Source organism: Azolla caroliniana, unplaced genomic scaffold (genome assembly GCF_043228905.1).
Source record: "Azolla caroliniana isolate FFs.n. ecotype wild unplaced genomic scaffold, voAzoCaro1.0.p SCAF_1, whole genome shotgun sequence".
NCBI lineage: Eukaryota > Viridiplantae > Streptophyta > Polypodiopsida > Salviniales > Salviniaceae > Azolla > Azolla caroliniana.
In genome coordinates, this window is record NW_028230436.1 from 34084239 (window position 1) to 34104965 (window position 20727).

The following is a 20727-nucleotide window of genomic DNA, read 5'->3' on the forward strand; positions in this document are numbered from 1 at the left end:
TACTCTTCCCCAGTGAAACAATAATCGTGCACATGCTCTTACGATAAGAATTAAAAGCATGTTGTTTGGTTGAAAGAAATGGCTCTTTGTGTTGAGGGTTGCTACGTGGTGCTCTTCTCGCTAAAAATTATGTGTATCCTAGGAGACGCGTGCAACGAGTGTACAAGGGTTGCCTTATGTTAACTTGTTTCTTTTTGTACTAGAAGATGATCAAAGGAGGAGAAGTATATATAATGAGAAGAAGAGGCATCAAAGGGGAGTAATATATGTATTGGTGTTTTATGATTTTGTGGTATGCAATGTTAATATGTCAGTTGATCTTTACTCTCGCCTGTTTGAGAGACAACGAGAGGGAGAGAAGGAAGAGAAAAAATACACATAGAGATAGAGACTGGGTTCTTTTGTCACGTTTTCATATCACGTTGAGGGCAACACATAGGAAAATCAAACCCATGAAGGTATCTATTGAAAGCTTCCCATCGTTTTCAAATCTCGTCGCTTAGTCACTTAAATCTCAAAGAGTGCGATTCTCAAATTTGATGTGAGAAGTCACACAATGCACTAAACGTATGGCTCTTTTAAAGTGCATGAAACATGACATAAAATGTTGCAATCACTAGCCAACGTTTGCATCTAAGGCTACACTCCAATTTCTTAGATTCAAATGCAATTGGTAATGTGCATCACAAAGGCAAGCTACAATAGATAAACCATGCCAACATATTCCGGAAGTTTTCAACCTTGTGTATCTTGATTGGCAAGGTCGAAGTAAGATTAGTTCTCGATAGGTACAACTGAGTGGTTATTAGGATCTTCCCGAATGCCCTTTGGCTAGAGCGGGAGCCGATGTAGTCAAGAAGAAGAATTGATGATTTGACTTGACTTGACCTGCACATGACCTGCACATGTTGTTCCAACATACAACGTAAATAAATGATAAGAAGGTTAGTGGGCAGAGGAGACGTGGAGAAAATTAGAAATGGGAAGTGGAGGGGCATTTTGGGGAATCAAACAAAGAAATAGTGGGGGCATTTTGGGGAAATAAAGAAAACTTCTTTTTACATCTAGAGACTGGCACGATGGCCTCTCTGTATTTTCTTCTTAGGGCTTCTAGAACATCACGTCAAGACGAAGCAGGCGAAACAGAAATGGTGGAAGATCGTATGCTCCAAAAGAGGAAGAAGAAGAGGAGGGAACCAGAGTCAAGCTCTAGTTACTCGGACTCTGAGTCTTCAGGTACTATCTTCTTCTTCTTCTTCTTCGTTTTCGACATTAGTGATTTTTTAGGCGGACGCTTCTTGATCGTGGTTTTTTTTAATTCTTCGTTCATCTCTGAGTTTCTTCTTCTGAACGATTGAAGACAGTGAATCCGACAAAAGAAAGTCAAAAGAGAGACGGAAAGAGAAGGAGCGAAGTGGGAAAAGGATCGATGATGGCAGGCGAAAAGAGAGAAGGAACGAGGAGAAGAGGAAGAAGAAGAAAAGAAGGCATCATAGCACTGAAGAAGACTCGGAAAGAAGTGATACAGATGAAGAAGAAAAGAAGAAGAAGAGAAAGTTGCTCAAAGAGGCTAAACGGATCCTGAAAGGTAGGTTTTTTACACAGAGAGATAGGTTTCATTATTTCCCTCGGAGTTCAAATATGAACAGAGATACATGTTAAATTAACATCTTCAGAAGAGTGCAATTACATCCACGGGAATCGTATTGAATGTGTGGTAAATTGGTAAAATGTAGCAAAATCAAATTATGACTGGTTATATAGCTGCCCTATGACACTAAGCTGTGACCAAATTACAATGATATAGGAACCATGGGTACAAGCAACAGAGAGGATAGAATGATAATGTACGAAAAAGCGTAATTGCAGAAATAGAATGTGAGTTTCTCAGCCCATGAACCCTCATATGATGATGCCTGATGACATTAGTGTCCTCTGTACTAAACTCCATGGGGAACTGTGCTTGACGTTAGGCAATGATACTATGAATCCTTCTATGCAGGTGATGTCTTCTATTTGATGCAACTATCTAATGTATCATTCGGTCTGTCGAGCAAGCCAAAATGAACTGCTTGGTCAAGCAATATCCCTCGGGGAGGTGTTGATTGATTTTTTTCCATGTTTCTGACAAATAGAGAAAAGAGATTGAAAATGGTTTTGTTTGTATCCCAGAGAAAGATAGTTCGTACTTTGTTCCAAATGAAGAGATATCAAAGATTTCTTTGTTTGAGCTCTAGAGAAAGAGAGATTGATTTTTTTTTGTGGATGTTCTAGAGAGATATTAGAGATAATGAAAGAGAGTTCAAACTTTGTTTTTGCCTTTAATATACTAGAACACAAGAAAGAGGCTACAAGTTCAACAAGGAAGCTTACTCGCCAAGTTAGTATTCATTCTGAATTATGTCCATTTTTTTAGTTTGTATCCTCAAGAAGGTAACATTAATATTGCTATGTAGACACTTACAGAGGATGATTATTTTGAGAAGAATAAGGAGTTTTCGACATGGCTGAAGGAGGAATGTGGGATATATTTCTCCAGTCTTTCTGCAGATGAATCGAGAAGAATTTTCTTAGACTTCATAGAAGCATGGAATTCAGGAAAGCTTTCTGCAAAATTATACAGTGGAATCGACAATGCAGCACGCACAGACCATAAATGGAAGATCAGACATGAAGTGGAAAATGCTGCTGGTATGTCTCTATTTCGAAGGTTCACTGTAGTCATGAAATAGATTTGTATATTTATTTTCTAAACAATCCTTTTTTTCATAAGTTATATTATATAATGATTTAAGATGATTGAATATCATATCATTTTTTTATAGTGAAATTGAATTTAAATCTTAATTGAGGATGGCTTTTGCGCGCCTTTTATAAAGTAAGAAACATGTTTGCATCCTGACCAGAAAAGTACAATAATATATAAACTGTTACAAAACATTTTAGTATATTCCTAATTGAATTTGGTCTTGTGAAAGTATTGTAATCAAATGTCCAAGATTCACAAATGTAATCGTTGTTAGTTGGTCAACTTTAAACTTATAGATTTCACTGTAATCATTGACAAGTGTTTACAGTCATATCTTTTGCTATGAGTTTTCTGCATAGATGCAAGATTACTCTAATTGAGAGCACTAGAGATCACACATAGCCTATTTAAAGTCTGTATGACCTGGATTCAAATCGCAGCAAGGAAGATCAAAGATGGAAATAGTTGATGAAACAATATCTGAAGTAGGATGTAATGGGTTTTAGAATGGAATACTGAAAGTATACCAACAAAACAACTGAAGCAATAAAAAAAGGAGTAATACATTCAGTTGCCTATCGTTGGCAAAAGTTTAATATGCACTTTGTGTAAGATTTCCAGGCCTGAATCCTAGACTTTGGCATACAAAATTCTCCACTATAATGTTTTTGTGATGTAAATTCTTAATTGGATATGTATTGCTTCCATTGCATCATACAATGCCTAGCTTATATGGTTGTTGGAACCCATGAGTTGCTTCTATGTACAGGCTACTACTCTTGAGCATTGATGGCATATGGCATATGTCTCTTATTCATAATTTCATGCTACGCACTGTGTAGTACATAACAGTTCCATGTTTGCACTAGCTGTTCAAAGCTGAATACTACGACAGTAGATTTCGTTTGGATATGAATATGTATCCTCTCAAAATTTGTTTCTCGTATTTCCCTTTTTATGTTTGGCATAAAAGTTTGATCCAAATCGTGGTAAGTAGCTGTTTTTAATGTACCATGTATGCCTTGCATCAAATCTTCCTTGACTTCCAAGTTCTGTATGTGCATGTGTAATGTACCTTGCATGTGAAGAAGTCCAGTGATATAGTTGTTAAGAGCTAATGATGTGGAGCTTTTTAATATTGCTGGAAAAGTGTTGCACTATGCTGTTCCACATTGTTGTAAAATGGCTATAATTGTTCATGGTTGTAGTAATTTCTTATATTCTCTGTGGAATGGCAGATAAGGAGGAAGAGTTGGAGTTTATGAAGAAGCTAGAGAAAATCCAGCGGAAAAAGTTTCGAAAAGAGAATGAAGATCTTATGGATGAGCTCCTTCCTAAAGCCACAGGAAGGGAGAGGCTTCTTGAGAAGAAAGCTATTCGACGAGAGGGTGCTCGCAATCGTGAGGATAGCCCTGAAATATTCAAGGAGCGAGATATTATGGGAGGAGGGGATGATTTCAAGCAGAGGTTTGTCTCTTGGATTGTATTTAAATGTAGTGTAACATTGTTTCTTTCTATTTGTTTCAAATGGGAAAACGTGGAGTTGCTATTGTGTTTCTGGGGAGAGTACCTTTGCGGACAGAAATTTAAGAGCATTTAAGGAAAAATGAATTCATCCTTATTTTAATTTGTGAGTAACCCCATATTCTTTTGCAGATTAGAGAGGGAACGGGCACGGAGAGAGAAGAAAGCATCAGAGAAGAGTGGGACACTAATAGAGAAACAACTTGCCTTTGATCAGAAAGAATCAGCTGCTATGAATCATTTAAAATCACTCGTAGACATTGCGGGTGGGAAAATTACTATACCAAAACGAATGAACTGACAGGGTTACTTTTCTTACTTTGATCACCTCTCAGATCTTTCCAGAGCTATTATATTTTTGTTTCCATGAAGCAATTTATTCGTTGGGAACTTAGGGAAGAATCAGTATAAAATCTCAAGAGATGAAGAGACTATATTTGGGAGGGATCTGTAGCAATTATAAACTTATCAGGTTTCCCTGTATGTATTGCTGGTGAGCATTTGTTGAAAATTATGCTTGAGGTCATATTATGTATTTATATAATTTTATGCCAAAAAGCATAAATTTTCTCGTAAAGGTTGTGCTGGAGTTGTAGTGTACATATGTTAGTAAACCCATTTCTTATGGGGGATCATGTGTTGGACTTGTATTGTACATATGTTAGTAAACCCATTTTTTTGGAAATTCTTGTGGGGATCATGGATCAATCTTTTTTTAATGTAAAAACTGCCTCAGCCACCCAAATAACGTCTACATCCATGAAAATATTATGGGAGTCAGAAGATTTAGCCTCTTCAAAAGATTTGGGAGACAGAAGATTTGGCATCTATATCATTGTGAAACTAGGATTGAGATCTCATTATATAGTATGTTGATACTTCGTAGTCATTTAAAGGTCTCTTGTAGTGGAATGGAACTGCAGCTTAGTCATTTAAATCTGAACTCACTATCGTAAGGTGAAGAAGCTTTGCTTTGGTTATTGGGCACCACACCATGTTATTGGAACAATGAGTAGGTTAAGGTTTCACTAACAATCGGCAATGGTTCGGTTCCAGAGGGTCCAAACTGATCGGTTTGGAACCAAACCATTTAAAATTTTTGAAACCTGAACCAAACCGTGGAACCGAACCATTAAACATTTTCAAACCGTAAAACCATTAAACTGTAAAAACTGCAGTTTCGGTTTTGAACATAGGTCAAATTTTTAATATTTCATGATTAAAATTTTTTAAGATGTTCCTAAAAAATGTGACAATAAGGTCTAAAAATGAAAAGATTGATTAAAAACAATTTTTACATCTTTTAAAATTTTTTAAAAATAAAATAAAAAATAAAAAATAAAAAACCGTTAAACAGCGATTTTTGACTGTTGAAATTGAACCGTTAAAAAAACCCAAACTTGAACCGAACCAAATCGTTGAAACCGTTAAGTTGTTAAACCGCGGTTTTGCGGTTCGGTTCGGTTCAAACCGAACTGTTGCCGATTGTTAGGTTTCACTGCATTGTGTGAACCCTTAATGAGGTTGTACTTGCATTAAATATTCTTATGGATGGTGCACACTAGAGATGCTTATCATATGTTAATGGGATTTATGCCTTGGTTGATGTTGACGGTCTGGCTTATATAGGACTTCACCATGTGTCTACAATGATGGCCTTGAGTTTGTGCAAATGTTGTTTACTTGGAATGTAATGGTAAGTAGACTAGTTGCCTTGTAGCCATGACTTCAAATGTTCACACATTTAGTATAAGACATGTTTTTTATGTGAATTCTTTAGGATGCCATGCACAAATATATTAGATGTTCGATAATTTGGTAGGGCATTGCCAACTAGGATTTTCTTGTCCTCTTCGAGTGGGTTTTCAAATGGGAGCAAGTTTGGGATCTATGCCATATGGTGAACCTAAGGTATGAAAAATGAGGCCTTGTTTGATTATCTTGATTCTTAAGTATTATGATGTATGATGGGGTTGTGGTTTGAGAAAGTAGGTCAATTTTTTATGGTGGTATATGCCATATTGTCAAAGACTTGAATGAAGATTAGAGAGAGAGGTATACCAAAGTTTCTTCATGTTTTCCCACACACAAAAACATAACCTTGTTAAAGAGATAACTAAAAAAAATTACATTGGGGCCCATGCATACAGAGGAACGCTACATGCTAACATTATTAAGCTCCATCGCCTAAATTGCGTTTCTTTAAATCTAGCTGCAGGTGTTGCAGGTGCGGGTGGTTGTGTCAGATAAGATTGCCCCATTAGCGGCCGAGATGGCACGCTGGTAGCAACGATCGTTGGTGCTCTTGAAATCGTAGGTTTGGTTCACGTACCCGGTCCCGTCGAAGATAATGCCCTCATTATCGATCTTAAGGGTGCCGGATGCGCTCTGCGCATTGTTGAGCTTCCTCGCAAAGTTGCCGCGCGGGAAGATGGCCACCTCGTCGGTGTTGAAGTTGTGCGCGAGGTCGCACGTGAGATACGTGTTGTTGGCGACAATGATCACCTGCGTGCACGTGATCACCAACGGGAAGTTGGTGGTCTTGACGTACGTCGTGGTCATGGCCTTGTCATTGCTTGCCACCACCTTCGAGTCCGATGAGATCTCCAAAGCGGCCGTCTGGTAGCCGTAATCGTCGGCCAGTGTCAGCTTGCTCTTGAAGGCCAAGGAGGAGGAGACACATGTGACGACTGTACCCGCCGAGTACTTGACCGTGCCGGAGAACGAGTAGCTGCGTGATGCGGCAATGTCGAACTGACCATTCAACCCCTTGAACTGCCCCGAACTCGACGGAGTGTATGCCGACACATTGTACGCCCTTAGAGAAGCTTCGATGTTAGTGTAGGTTGGGTCAATCCAGAGAAGCAGGTTGGCATTGACGAGCCAACTCGAGAGCGCATTGGCAACGGAGATGGAGAAGTCGTGAGGCCTTCCGTCGAGGATTGTGGCAAGGAAAGGCGTGATGTCGAGGTCGAAAGAGGGTACTACCGTGGTCCCTATCGGCAGCACGGGGCGCCATGCTAGAGGATTGAAAGCCCCGGCGTAGATCACGGGATACGGCCACACTGAGCCCACGAAGGTCCCGTCGATGTAGGCAGCGATCTCGCGGAACGGCCCATTGCCGAAAGTCAAGTTGTTGGCCACTGCATACTCATTTGGGGGGTTGGTGAACCATGATTCGTCATCGCCATGGAAGGACGCGCAAATCTCAAGAACCGCTCGATAAGCATTTCTGGGGATTCCGACGAGCCGCTTCGACACGGTGGTGGGGTCGGGGTCGCCGATGCGGAACCAAAGCCCTCCTTCCTCGGGGGAATTGAGGGAGATGGGCTTGACAAGCTGGGGTGGAGCCAATGTAGGATCTGGGGATGCCGGTTTGACCTTGGTGCCGATGAAGTAGAAATCCAGCTCCACATCCACTGTGTAAACCCCATCGTAGACATCATCCAGCACGTTGCCGAGCGAGAGAGTGACCTTGCGAGTAGTGGGCTGACCCTTGAATAGAGATGAGAATCGCGTGACATCCTTCTCGAGGGACCACCAGCCGCGTTGGAGGCTGAATTCAGGGGTGCCACTCCGGAGGAGCTCAACGCCGTCGAGCCAGAGGGTAGAGATTCGTCCGAATTGGCGGCCGGACGAAGTACCGCGCCAGCGGAGCACCACCTTGTCGAAGGGACGGCCAGCGCACCCGGAGTTGAAGGTGGCGGTCGCGGGGCCGGAGGTGCCGGTGTCTCCGAATGTGGCGGTGATGAGCGGGCACGTGCGAAAGGGGCGGCGGCGTTTGGATATGGTCACGATGGGACGGGACACCTCGAACAAGGGGGCGACCGAGCGTTGGGATGAGAGGATCCCGGCCAAATTGGGCCGGTTGTTGACGGAGCTAGAGACTCCGATGGCGAGCTCGCGGGCCTTAAGCGGGTAGTTGAGCTTGAAACCGGGGGCGGCGGGGTCGGGAAGATCGGACGCGGTGGCGGCCGAGCACACATTGGGTACCACCAAGAGGAGGGGTGAGAAGGTGGCAAAGAGTAAAACGAGTGCCCATCTCCCACACATTGGTGATAACGGATATTATGAAGGATGATGGGGGCTTGATTAAAAGGGTGAGTTAGTGTTGGAGTGGGATTTGAACACTAGCTCTAGTATTTATATATATAGGTGCTCCCCTTGGGTTAACAAAGGATTGAGTATGAGTCCATATGCTTTCATTCAATAAGATCTTGTTTTCATGGCCACCACCCCACGTCCCACACCCTCCAAGAACTTTTCACACCCCTCTTTTTTTAACCTAATGTGCCCTTTGTTTTATTTTTTTCCACTCACCCATTACACTATTCCTCTCCATGTTGCGTTTTTTTGTTTTGTTTTGACACACACTACTCCTCCCGCATCGGATCCACCGCTCGATCCACGTACCCCCATCCCCCCCTTATCTCTCTTCTCCCCTATCGCCCCCTTGTTGTCACCAAAACTACTCTAGCTTATGTAAGTGTAAAATGTCAAACAAAAAAACAAAAACTATACTCTACTATAGTTTGAAGAAATCCATCCACCCCTTCAAGAGATAATCTCTTGAAAGGGCCAACATGAAAACTTGAAATGAGCATGACACTAGTTCCCATAACATTTGGAGGCAAATCTAGTGACCACCTTTAATGAAGAAGAGCTTGCCTCTTGCGTGGAGAATGTGGAAGTTCTCGAGAAATGTAAACTCCTTATCTTAGTAAGTGGCGTAAATTCCATGCATACTTTCTTTTACTATAGCTGAATCATAGGAAATTGGAGCAATCCCATAATTTATATCGTTGTTCTGGAGATTTGCCAGAATTTTCGTGCTCGCACAGGAAAAAGTTTCCAATTATTGATGCATTTGTTGGCCACACTTCCATCTACCGGTAAATATGGTTGACATAAAATTGTCATTCTCTTGTACATTTATGTTAGTAGCTTTCTTGCATATTTTATGGCATACTGATATCCCCACGTAATAATGAAGTGAGTCTGCACTCATGACTAAAGCATAACACCCTCAAATAACTCCTTTAAGGTTAAAAGATGGAGTAGTACAAGTGCTCTTCCACAAAACACAGCTCATGCATATATCACCAATCACTCAAGTAATGATAAGACGAGTTGTATTTCTATTTGTTTGTTGGATATATCATCCAAGCACAAATCCTTATTGTTGAGTCGCAAGTCGATATAGTCTAGGGCTCAAAGTGAGTCTAGTGGCACACTTAATGGTGGGAGGAAATCATTATGTTTTACTTTATATAGTTAACACAATCATCTAATATATGCATATTTTGCGAAAAACATATCGTTTAAGGGATAAAAGCTTAATAACTTCAAACTTGAGGTTTCATTTTGGTTGGCCTCAATATTAGATACTTTAGTGACCCACATATTGCGCTAATGAATCCATCAATAACGGTTTCGTAGGCTATAAACATTTTATCAAACCCAATTTACCCTTGTTGGGTTCAATATGAAAGCCAACTTGATCTTGATAACATTTTTTGCTGACAGTGCTAACGAATCCATCAATAACATTTTCCTAGGCTATTATCAAACCCAATTTACCCTTGTTGGGTTCAATCTGAAAGCCAACCTGATTTTGATAACATTTATAGCTCATTGAGCTAATTAATCCATCTATAATGGTTTCTTAAGCTATAAACATTTTATCAAGCCTAATTTACCTTAATTTGGTTCGACCTAAAAGCCAACCTAATTTTTATTAAATGTATAGTTCATTGCATGTATAGTTCATTACATTCATTTTATGTGATCACCAATCCTAGATGGCATGAGTATGGGCAATACAAATCCTAATTTTCTTTACAACATCTACTTGGTCCAAAATAATGCTCATTGTTTTTACTTTCAAACTCGGTTGCAAGAAAGGTTCAAAGAGATCCAAAATCACCACTTTTCCCACTCCATGCAAGATATTGCAAGGTCTACTTGCATCACCATGTAATGAATGCATCACTATTGCTTTGCTTCCCCAATACCGTCATTAACTACTATCATTTATACATGAAGGAACCTAAATTTCAATCCATTCTTTAGTTTTCCATAGGACATCTTCCCAACTCCATATCGCCTATCCTCCAAAATCTTATCTTTTCACATTTATACAAGCGTAGCTTCATATATCAGATTTATTATTTTGTTTGGGATGAGATGATCGGCCTGGTGCCTTAAATAAAAACTCATGATGATGCACAAGCTCACATATTAATATAAGTACACCTTACTACAAGCATATAGTTTTACAGTTTTCTTTAATGAATCATCTGATAAATTTGAATAAACGGACGATACTAGAAGGGCATCTTTGAATATCTGTTAATAAGTATCCTATATTGATTTCCTAAGCAAGATTAACGTCTATTAACCTTGGTTTAATAAACCAACCATCCACTCCATATATGTGAGAACCTTATTTCAAGATTAGTGTCTATTAGTCTTGGCTTCATCAACTAGCATCCACTCCATATATGTGAGAATCTTATTTCAAGTCTTAATTTTTATTGATCTTTCCTTCATCACACTAACCATGCACTCCATGTATAGCATGAGTTTTTTTATGTCAATGGGACTTGCTCCTCATCTAAATACTTGCTGAGAACGTATGCTTGTCGAGCAAGGTGAGCCACCTGCTCAAAAGTAATGAAACAAATTATGTTTCTGATCTTAAGACAAACCAAATAAGACAAATATGGTTAATAAATGAATACTAAGTTTACCTCAAGCTGCAAATCAATAGGAAGATGCTCCCTGGTAACAGTCTCAACTATCTTTGCATAAACATCAGAGTTGGTTATTGCATTCCATGTTGACATGGGGAGAGATAATAACAAGATGGAAAGCAAATCTCGTCTTGTTGGCTGAAGGGGTGGTGAATAGTTATCATTGCCAAGTTTGATCGGAGAACTTGGAATGAATGCTTCCACATTTTGCTCACATATATCCACGGAAAACTTACTCCAACCTATCGTATCCGATCTCATGTGGAATTCAGTTGTGATACGTTGCATGCCTGATATGGTTTGAGATCCAGTGAAAATGGCAGCACCTTGACAACATGCTTGGATCACAGTGTCTTGTAGGTTCTCATCATTCTGTTCAGCATTTTGTGGCATAGAATCCATCCATTTTGTGATTAGATGAAACGCCTTTGTATTGCGCAATTGTCGAAGTAGTTCATTCTGGTAGTATAAGAATCTCTTTAGTTTTTCCTTTTTACACCTTTCTTCTCTTTTTTTTCTTTTTATCGTTATATCCATTGGTGCTGAGGATACCACTAAATGTTTCAGTATTTACCAGGAAACTGTTCGTTTTAGGACCGTAGATAGACAAGAAAGATAAACTGAAAAATACAAAACAGAAAACAAAATACACAGTGCAACAGATAAACTTTTACATGGAAACCTTAAAACAAGGGAAAACCATGGGGCACAGATTTCCAATATAAACAGAAGTACAAGAGAAACAGATTACAAATCTCTGAAAATCAGAGAATCCCTTCTTAGGGTTTTGACAAGTTTCACTAACTATGCCTACACTCACTTCCTCTCTTGTCTCCTTCCTTTCTGTAGCACTCTCTCTGCACTTACAACTTCCACGTAAAGTTTGCCCTATCTCCACATATTTATGTATGCTAAAAAGCCGCACATTTGGTTCTGAGTTCTTACTGAGGTGTTCTTGCCAAGACTACTTGCCTAATATAAAAACACTTTAAATTTTAGAATCGGAATTACCTCAAGCTGAATACATTCGGAATCCGTTTTATCAGTTTTCTCCACATGACTACCATCAGAGGTCTTGACTTCCACTTTCCACTTCACAACGGAAGTAACGTCAGCTGGTAAAGAACCAAAAACACTATCCAAAACTTGTTCTAACCTTATCAAATTTGTGGTTCTCAATAACTCTGGAACATCTTGAAAGAGATGCCGGAAAATTGTTTTCCAATCCTCATCATTGCAGGACTACAAAAAATGGAAACAAGCAATAAATAAAAACATTAATACATAAAATTGTTATAATAAATAAAGCAGTAAACATTTGCAAATTTGCACGTAAACATTCCAATGAAAAGATACCAATGTTACACCTTCAGTAGTTAAAAGATCTGAGAACTCAGAACATGCCACTGAGACAAGACTAACACGTAATAAAATGCATACAATTTGTGGAAAGGTGAAAGCACAATGCATGTATTTTTATGGATAGTATTTATGTAAAGGAGATTATGAAAGTGTATATCACAATGTATTATTTTAACTTACCAAGGTAAAAAGCACAGCTGGTGGATTGGCACGCTTGGAAATTGTCATGAACCTACATAAAGCAGACAAATACACACATTTCTATCATTGACGATCTATAGAACAAAGTTGTTCCTTAGTAACCAACGATATAGAAATGAATATAGAAGAAACAAAGGATTAACCAATTATTCTCTACATCGTTGATCGAATTATTGTCTACATCATTGACATACTCCGGCCTCTAGGCTGATAATAACAGCTCCAAGGATTATACAATCTGTGATTATTTGCATAGGTAGTCTTATAACTAGGAGGTTCTCTGGGGGGGTTTCGTTTCGTAAGTTCAACTAACTCAAGAAGCAGAGAATTTCATACACATTTACAGCAATATAGCTTTAAACTAGCAACATGGAGCATCCACCTCCCTTGATATCACTAATTCAATACGATTAAGATCTGAAACTGAAAATTAACTGCCTCTACACTGATAGCAAAAGCATTAAGTTCATGCTCCAAAAATTCGACAATCTGTGATCATTTTTGCATAGGTAACTACAAGAAATAATATGACAGTTCATAGAACTTACCCTCTTAATTTTCCAGTTGAGGCATCGATTGTGTTGATTGCATCCCAGAGTAGTGTAAGAGGTACCCAATGAGGTGGGTATTTAAAGCGTGCAACATCTAAAATCAATACCATATCTTTTCCACTATGATATCCACCCAATGGGGAGAAATGTCCAGTGCCTGTCTATCAAACTTATAATCAAAATTTCAGTATTCAAATAGAAATACAGTGAATTAATTGCAGCAAACAATTAGATATATTTTAAACATAGAAAGTTTAAAGACAGAAAACCACAAGGCTACAGGAAACCACATTGACATTCTATGTTCTTGAAAAAGAATCCACGTCCTTTATGTTGACCATGTGTATCTGAGAGTGACATTTAGAATCACCAGTGAGTGCTTTATATGACATAAGTACAGCCAAAGATTGATTAATTTGAGGATATGCAGCTTTGCCCATGCTAGAAAGCTAATGCCACTACACCCACTTCCAAGAACCTTGTACAAAGTATATTTGACACATGTTTATTACCATTCTCATAATCCTGTCCACCCATATGGGCTATTGACTCTCCATCCATAAATGGACGCAAATAGAGCATCATGAGCCATGATCGTTTCACAGATGATATTTGAGTTGGTCACACCCCTCACAAATGTACTTGAAACTTTATTAGACATGGTGAACCTCTACCAGATCCAAACCACCCCATTCAAAACATTATTCAACATGGTGGAGGAGGAATTGTGGTGCACACAGGTGACAAAGCTGTTCATCAACAATGACCTGGACGCTGAGAGCTACCCACATTTTCAATATTGCACACCCCACCAAGATGATGAAAGGAACAAAATATTGTGGCTATATCTGGGGCAGCTCTATAACCTCTTCCCACAAAGATACCCAATTATACCCAGACCATTACATGGATGCCTACGTGCCCCATAGTGCTTGCAAATTGCCAGAGATTGAAGCAGGACAAACCCTTTGCATACCTGTGCCTGACAGACATTGCAAGTTATGTCAAGGAGACGTTAAAAAAGATGAATTATGTGCATAAACGCCGAGAATACAAACATCAAAGAGAAATATGCCACAATCTTTGCCATTTACACCACCCTCTGTCACAACTCAAAGAAAACTTATATGCACCACTCTTTCAGAATGAGTTCTTATATTAGATGGTGCATAGGCAGTCGCACATGAATGAGTTCTTCCATAGAACCAGACCGCCAGAAAATGCCAAGGAGTCACCATTGAGCAAGGAGAGGAATGCTGATGACAACGGAGATTGTGAATACCAAGATACTAGGCACACGGGCCATTGGCTATCCCTGTACTGTACTTTGTGCCATATACCATCTGCTCAAGGACACCCAAATATAGACAATGTACTTCATCATATTTCACGCTTGTAAGATCATCTAAGAATCATAATCAATCCTATCTTTAGGAATCCTAGAACTTTTATTTTGTCAATATAGATAGCCTACAACTACCCATGTTTCTAATCATGGTACGTAATATACTCGAATGCATTTGCAAACATTCTTTTTCATACATTTGCAAGCGAATGCATATGTCATGAAAACATACTCGTGTTGTTTTTTACAATTTTTACCTTAACTTTCTTACCTAAAAATATATATACCTTATAGTAAATAATGAATACAAAAGTATGGTATTTACCATACTTCGAAGGTGTTTACTATACTCAAATGATTGAAACATTCTCAAATGTGAATGCACGTATGGTACATATGGTTCACACTATGTTTCTAATCAATATTTGTATCATTGCCTAATTTCTGTCCCTTGTAGACATTAGTATATTTTTCTAAGCCCATTTAGAAAAAGTTTCAGTTTCTTCATATTAATATATAGATGCCATACGTGCCCCTACCTCTAGAGATTGGATCACTTTCCTTTGAGATCATGGGCATAGAGAGGGTTATGGAGTTCATGCTTGACATTCCAAATGAAACCTCATATTGGCTTCCTAGAATCGCATGGCAAGCAAGATTTTTATTTCATGAAGCACAAAAGTCAAATATTGAGTTCTAGACATAAAGAAAATATTCAATAATGGTTCGGAAGATCGGATGGATTACACTTGCCTCATGATCCCTAAAAACTATTCTTCAATAAACGAGCATTTTTTGCATTTTTTGCATTTTTTGCAATACTTCAGAATTTATATTACATGCCTTGCATCAAACTATAAAACTATCTTTTTCTCTGAGCAGGCAATTGCACTTAACCATATGTGATTGAACCCATCCCCTTGTCCTCCATCAGCACTTGCTTTCACACGATTTGGCTCACTATCTCTTCAATATAAGATGGGGTGCTAGATACCAACAAAAAGACTCATTGACTATGCATATTCCCTCCAAACAGTTTGTAAGTCTGAGTATCACTCTCAATTCCGATTCCCACCATCAATAACATTTAAGTTTTTCTCCACCATATACATACCTGTCCAAACGTTCTTCTGTCATAAGAAGCGATGACATGATGATCATCCAAAGAGGTACATTCTCGTACAACATCCCGAAACAACTCAAGGGAGCTTTGATCGCTATGGAAAGCTTTCACTGAAGCCCCAGCACATTCAGCTAAGCAAACAACTTTGGAAAATGTGATACCATCAAGTTTCACTTTCTCCAACGGTTCACAGCAATCCAGCATGGATTCATCAAACCACCTCCAAGGACCTGCATCAAACCTTACCATCTCAATCCGTTCAAATCCAATTCTGTGTTTTAATCAATGCATATATCTACATTCATGGATCAAACACCATAATTTTGATCTGCATACATCTCCATACAAGGATAGGTTGATACATGGGTACATGTCCATCATAGTTAAAAAACGTGTATCTTATGTTTAGAATACTCTAAAGTATTATATACATATTCTGCATTTAGAGCTGACATTTTAAAATGTTTTATGCATTCTAAGTATTTGACATAATTCTATGTATTTAACAAGTATTTGACATTTCCAAAAAATTAAAATAATTAAAATGTTTTTTCCTTTAAATTTTAAGAATTATTTAATCAATGCATATATCTACATTCATGGATCAAACACCATAATTTTGATCTGCATACATCTCCATACAAGGATAGGTTGATACATGGGTACATGTCCATCATAGTTAAAAAACGTGTATCTTATGTTTAGAATACTCTAAAGTATTATATACATATTCTGCATTTAGAGCTGACATTTTAAAATGTTTTATGCATTCTAAGTATTTGACATAATTCTATGTATTTAACAAGTATTTGACATTTCAAAAAAATTAAAATAATTAAAATGTTTTTTCCTTTAAATTTTAAGAATTATTTAATATATTTTCCGCTTATCTAACGTGTTTTATCTGTAGAATACACATTCTAAGTATTTAAAGAAAAAGAGTAGAATACATAGCATAAGTATTCTATGAATATTATATGCTAAGTATTAGACAACTATGATCTCCATACTAGTCATAGAGATGCATAAGCATACAGGATACATATCCATACATGGATTTTGTGGGGTATACCTTTCCATTGGCGTCCAGGATCAATTGAAAGTGCATTCAGAACGACTGTGAGAGAAGAGAGGCCACAAAACGCGGGCTCAGCTTGCGTTTCGAAAGTTGAAATCAATCTGAAGAATCCATTCATGGTCCCATCTCGGAGAGCTTCTTCAAAAAGAACCTAAAAGACGATGGAAACGCTTAGATGCAAAAGTACATACATATACATACACATATACATTATACACATACAAAAACATACACATTATACATACACATACGCACACGCATACACATACACAAACACAAACACATATGCACATGCACACATATATGTATGTGCATATGCTTACATACATACATACATACATACATACATACATATGCATGTCAATGAATGCATATATATTCATATACATACACATACAATATATTCTAACCTTGCCTTGCTGAGATGCGAATTCAATAGCTGGAGGGCAGGGCAATGGGCGCTTGTAAAGGCCAGGTACTGCCCCCATTGGTCGAATCCTGATATAGCAGAGTTCGCGTCTGTCTGTCTGTCTGTCTGTATCTCTCTCTCTCTCTCTCTCTCTGTCTGTCTACCTGGATCGTGGAAAGAGGCTTAATTTGTACGGTTTTGGATGAGCCGACCAACGACGAGAGTCTACCCCTCCTCTGCTCTCCATTTCATATTGTCTTAATTCTTTGATACCAATCTATGTGAACCGACACATCGGGCGGATGCCCCTCTGCGAAGAGCATTGACTTTGACTTTCCGTCGCGATCCCCCTTTGCATAAACCAATGCCTCTTCATACCTTGTACAGTGTTGACTTTTCGTTCCCATCCTCGGTCTCCACATGCTTCACACGGACCCAATCCTTCAGTGCCATCTCTCTTGCGAACACAATCACGCACGATGCTTGCAATCCCATGTTTGTGTGACTTGCTTGATATTTGCCCATCTTGGCAAACCCTTGGTATCATTAATTAGTTATGCTTCCGATTTGTCTTGTGGATTGTAACAATTTACTTGTTTTGGCGGGTCTCTTGGTGATTGGTTTGTCGGGAAAAACTCGTATCCATAGTTTACCATCACAACGAGCATACCCATCTTCATGCGCCCATTTATTTGGTTGTAATCCATGCCAGTTCAAGAGCTTTTAGAGCAAAGTTGTCAAAAAAGATTTTATTCCCACGTTTGGTAATTCCTTTCAATCTTCCTTGGTTGTAATCCATGCCAGTTCAAGAGTTTTTAGAGCAAAGTTGTCAAAAAAAAAATTATTCCCACGTTTGGTAATTCCTTTCAATCTTCCTTGGTTCAAAAATTGAAAACCTTTCTATCAAAACAATAGTTGATGATTAACAATATAATGTGAATATTGTACTCAGTGATACATGCCAAAAATCCATATTCAGCTTGTAAAAAGATGGGGTTTTTTGAACCCAGTGTTATTGAGACAGCTGAAGCTACACGAGTGTTCAATAGTTTTCTAGTTAATTATGTTGCAGTTTTATTTTTTTCCAAAACAAAATATCCTTCCATTAGTTTTCAAAAAACCTATCAGGTACAAACTACAAAATAGATGAAAAAAAAGAGAAAAAAGGACTATCCCAATGGCTAGCCATGGATCCTTCATTTAACTAAGATCAAAGTTAACATCTAATTTGATTTCAATATGACTACCCGTTCTACTATGTTGCCACCTACTTTCAACATACCAAAAAATGTCATCATAATAATTAGAGACCTTGCACAGGCATTCAAGGATAGAGTTGTATAGCATCCCCATTCTTATCCTACTCAATATATCCCAATAACATGGCAAGCCATTGTACCACATCTCCTCTAATCATGTGCGATAAATGGAGACCTTCAACTTGCCTTCATTATAAAAGAATTTGCAAGTCTTCTTCTAAAAGAATTATGTTGCAATTTTCTTTGTAATAGTGGACTATTTTGTATATTGCCTTGGGCCACTTTATGTTAATACCAATGGAGGATATTTTTATGGGCAAAAAATGTGAATATTGTACTCGATGCAAACATCAAAACAATAACGCAAATTATTATGAGTTTCTATAGTGAACGTGACCATGAAACTATCCTACTTGAGACGTAAACACCACACCAATTCCAATTTTGCCATAGGAAACTAGATCAAAGTCTTTGTTGAGAGAGAGGATATAACACATGGTTCTAACAAATAAGGGTTATAATAAATCCATGTCGAATGCATTTGTTGCAATGTGTATTGTCAAAGAAAGCGTTACACTATGGAGTTGTGCGTCAACGGTTTCGTAGATCAGATCCCACGCCTTGTGAAACCATCCACTTGATTTGAGGGGCATGGAATTTGACCATGCCCACACTCTTTCATGGTGGAGCATTGGGTACAAGGGAAAGTGAGCCTATTAGTCTTGTGCCAATCTCGAGGTAAAAATTATACAACTTGGTCACGAATGACAATGTATACATGTCAAGATGCCAAGGGATCATCGATTTGTTGTAGTCATCGAGACAATAAGTCTGCCAATTACAATATTTGATGTTGGCCAAGGTTTCTCAAAGAACATTGGCAAGTTATAAGTGAAGTGCATTTTGTCAAACCATTGTTGAATTGATGACTTGTTAAGTTCATATGTTGTGTTTAGCAACCACAAATTATTAATATAGCATCCAACGAACAAGGAGATGATTGAACATGAGAGCCTTTCCATGGAAACAATGAGGTATGACACTCACCATTCAAGGGTTTTCTAATGGGTCTTTTTGTATGGTGGTGAGAAAACTCTAGAATCATGCCCGTACAAAGGGTTGAATGTCACATGTATTGTAAGTGAGTAATGTGTGTTTGTTTGTTTGTGTGTGTGTGTAGTTATACATCATATACGTAAGTTACTTCAATTAGATGTCCCCACAAATTATTTCTTACCATTTCCTAAATTTCCAAAATGCAAGTACATAAATGGGATGAACTTGTGTACTTTACAACATTAATATGACTATAGGCTCAAAATCTAGGCTTGATGTCTACTTGATTCTAAAAAGGTCATAATTTTAGTGTCTGAGGATATACACTAACAATTTGCTAAGTCCTTCGAATGATTTTATAGCATTGTTGTTGACATCAACTTTCATAATAGGAGGGAAAACTAAAGCATTGTCATTTTTTGTGGCAAAAGTGATAAACTAACAAGAGTACTTCAAAAATGAAAAATAACAAGACGTCTGAAGCACGTTATTCATGAAAGAATGGCCTTTAAAAATCACATAGGAGTCCTTAGGGGAAGTAGAGATCACATAAAAAAAAGTGTGTAGATGAAAACATAGTTTATTTGTTTATTGGCATAAATTTCAAATTTGAAATGTACAATTGCAATACAATAATGGCAAATTTTGTGCTTTTTAAACATTGAGATCATGGGTTCAAGTCTCAACTAATGCATTTGATGTTTAGCTTTTTACAATATGTAACAACAACAATAATGATAATTTTAGCTTGAGATCAGGAAGAGTAACGATGTCTCCTCAAATAATTGGTTTGTAATATTGACCCAAACATTTTTCCATAGCACAAGGATTAAAAACGATAGCATTTCACTTTTAAAAGCAACTTTTATTAATGGGCACAAGCCATCATAGAGGAGCATTTCACTTTCAAAGGCAAACCTTAATGATGAGGGGACGTCATCATAGAGAAGGAATGTGCTAATAAATGATAGAAGTTGGTACATGGGTAGGGGGTGAAACGTAGAGATAAATCATTGCATGCATATTCAAAAAGAAGATGGAAACGTTTTTCTTGGTTGTGTAAAACAAGGTGAAACAAAGATTGGCTTAGGATTGAATAGTAAGGGAGTTTGAACATCAGAGGAGAACATATACAAACATGGAGAGAGAGAGAGGGAGGGAGGGAGAAGTGAGAGTTACCTGCTAAAGCACAATATCATGGATAGAAATATATAACCATGAATATGTGAGGTGAAGTTTTTGTGTTTTTATTTTACGTCGGTGTTGCTTTAGCTATAAAATCTCTTCATAATCAAGCAAAGTTACAGTTTTGAGC

General features: G+C 38.1%; 3 protein-coding genes and 1 long non-coding RNA gene across 4 annotated transcripts; 1 reads left to right on the forward strand and 3 right to left on the reverse strand.

The window, feature by feature from the left end:
• Positions 1–1085: 1085 nt before the first annotated feature.
• LOC147870002 (uncharacterized) lies at positions 1086–4850 on the forward strand. Its single transcript, XM_087335735.1, has 6 exons — positions 1086–1236; positions 1361–1588; positions 2334–2380; positions 2457–2691; positions 3988–4216; positions 4406–4850. The coding sequence occupies exons 1-6, from the start codon at positions 1149–1151 to the stop codon at positions 4572–4574; spliced, it is 996 nt and encodes a 331-aa protein (XP_087191861.1). The 5' UTR covers positions 1086–1148; the 3' UTR covers positions 4575–4850.
• A 1507-nt stretch (positions 4851–6357) lies between these two features.
• On the reverse strand, positions 6358–8387 carry LOC147870003 (peptide-N4-(N-acetyl-beta-glucosaminyl)asparagine amidase A-like). Its single transcript, XM_087335748.1, has one exon. The coding sequence runs from the start codon at positions 8324–8326 to the stop codon at positions 6482–6484; it is 1845 nt and encodes a 614-aa protein (XP_087191874.1). The 5' UTR covers positions 8327–8387; the 3' UTR covers positions 6358–6481.
• A 2183-nt stretch (positions 8388–10570) lies between these two features.
• LOC147870004 (glutathione gamma-glutamylcysteinyltransferase 3-like) lies at positions 10571–17323 on the reverse strand. The gene is made up of 8 exons (XM_087335759.1): positions 17099–17323; positions 16683–16839; positions 15602–15840; positions 13140–13303; positions 12571–12622; positions 12040–12270; positions 11026–11487; positions 10571–10935 (listed from the first exon to the last, which is right to left on the reverse strand). Exons 1-8 carry the CDS (start codon positions 17174–17176, stop codon positions 10864–10866), a joined length of 1455 nt encoding a protein of 484 aa, XP_087191885.1. The 5' UTR covers positions 17177–17323; the 3' UTR covers positions 10571–10863.
• On the reverse strand, positions 13374–14450 carry LOC147870005 (uncharacterized). Its single transcript, XR_015532409.1, has 3 exons — positions 14134–14450; positions 13843–14073; positions 13374–13810 (listed from the first exon to the last, which is right to left on the reverse strand). It is a non-coding gene; the product is annotated as an uncharacterized LOC147870005 (long non-coding RNA).
• Positions 17324–20727: the final 3404 nt, after the last annotated feature.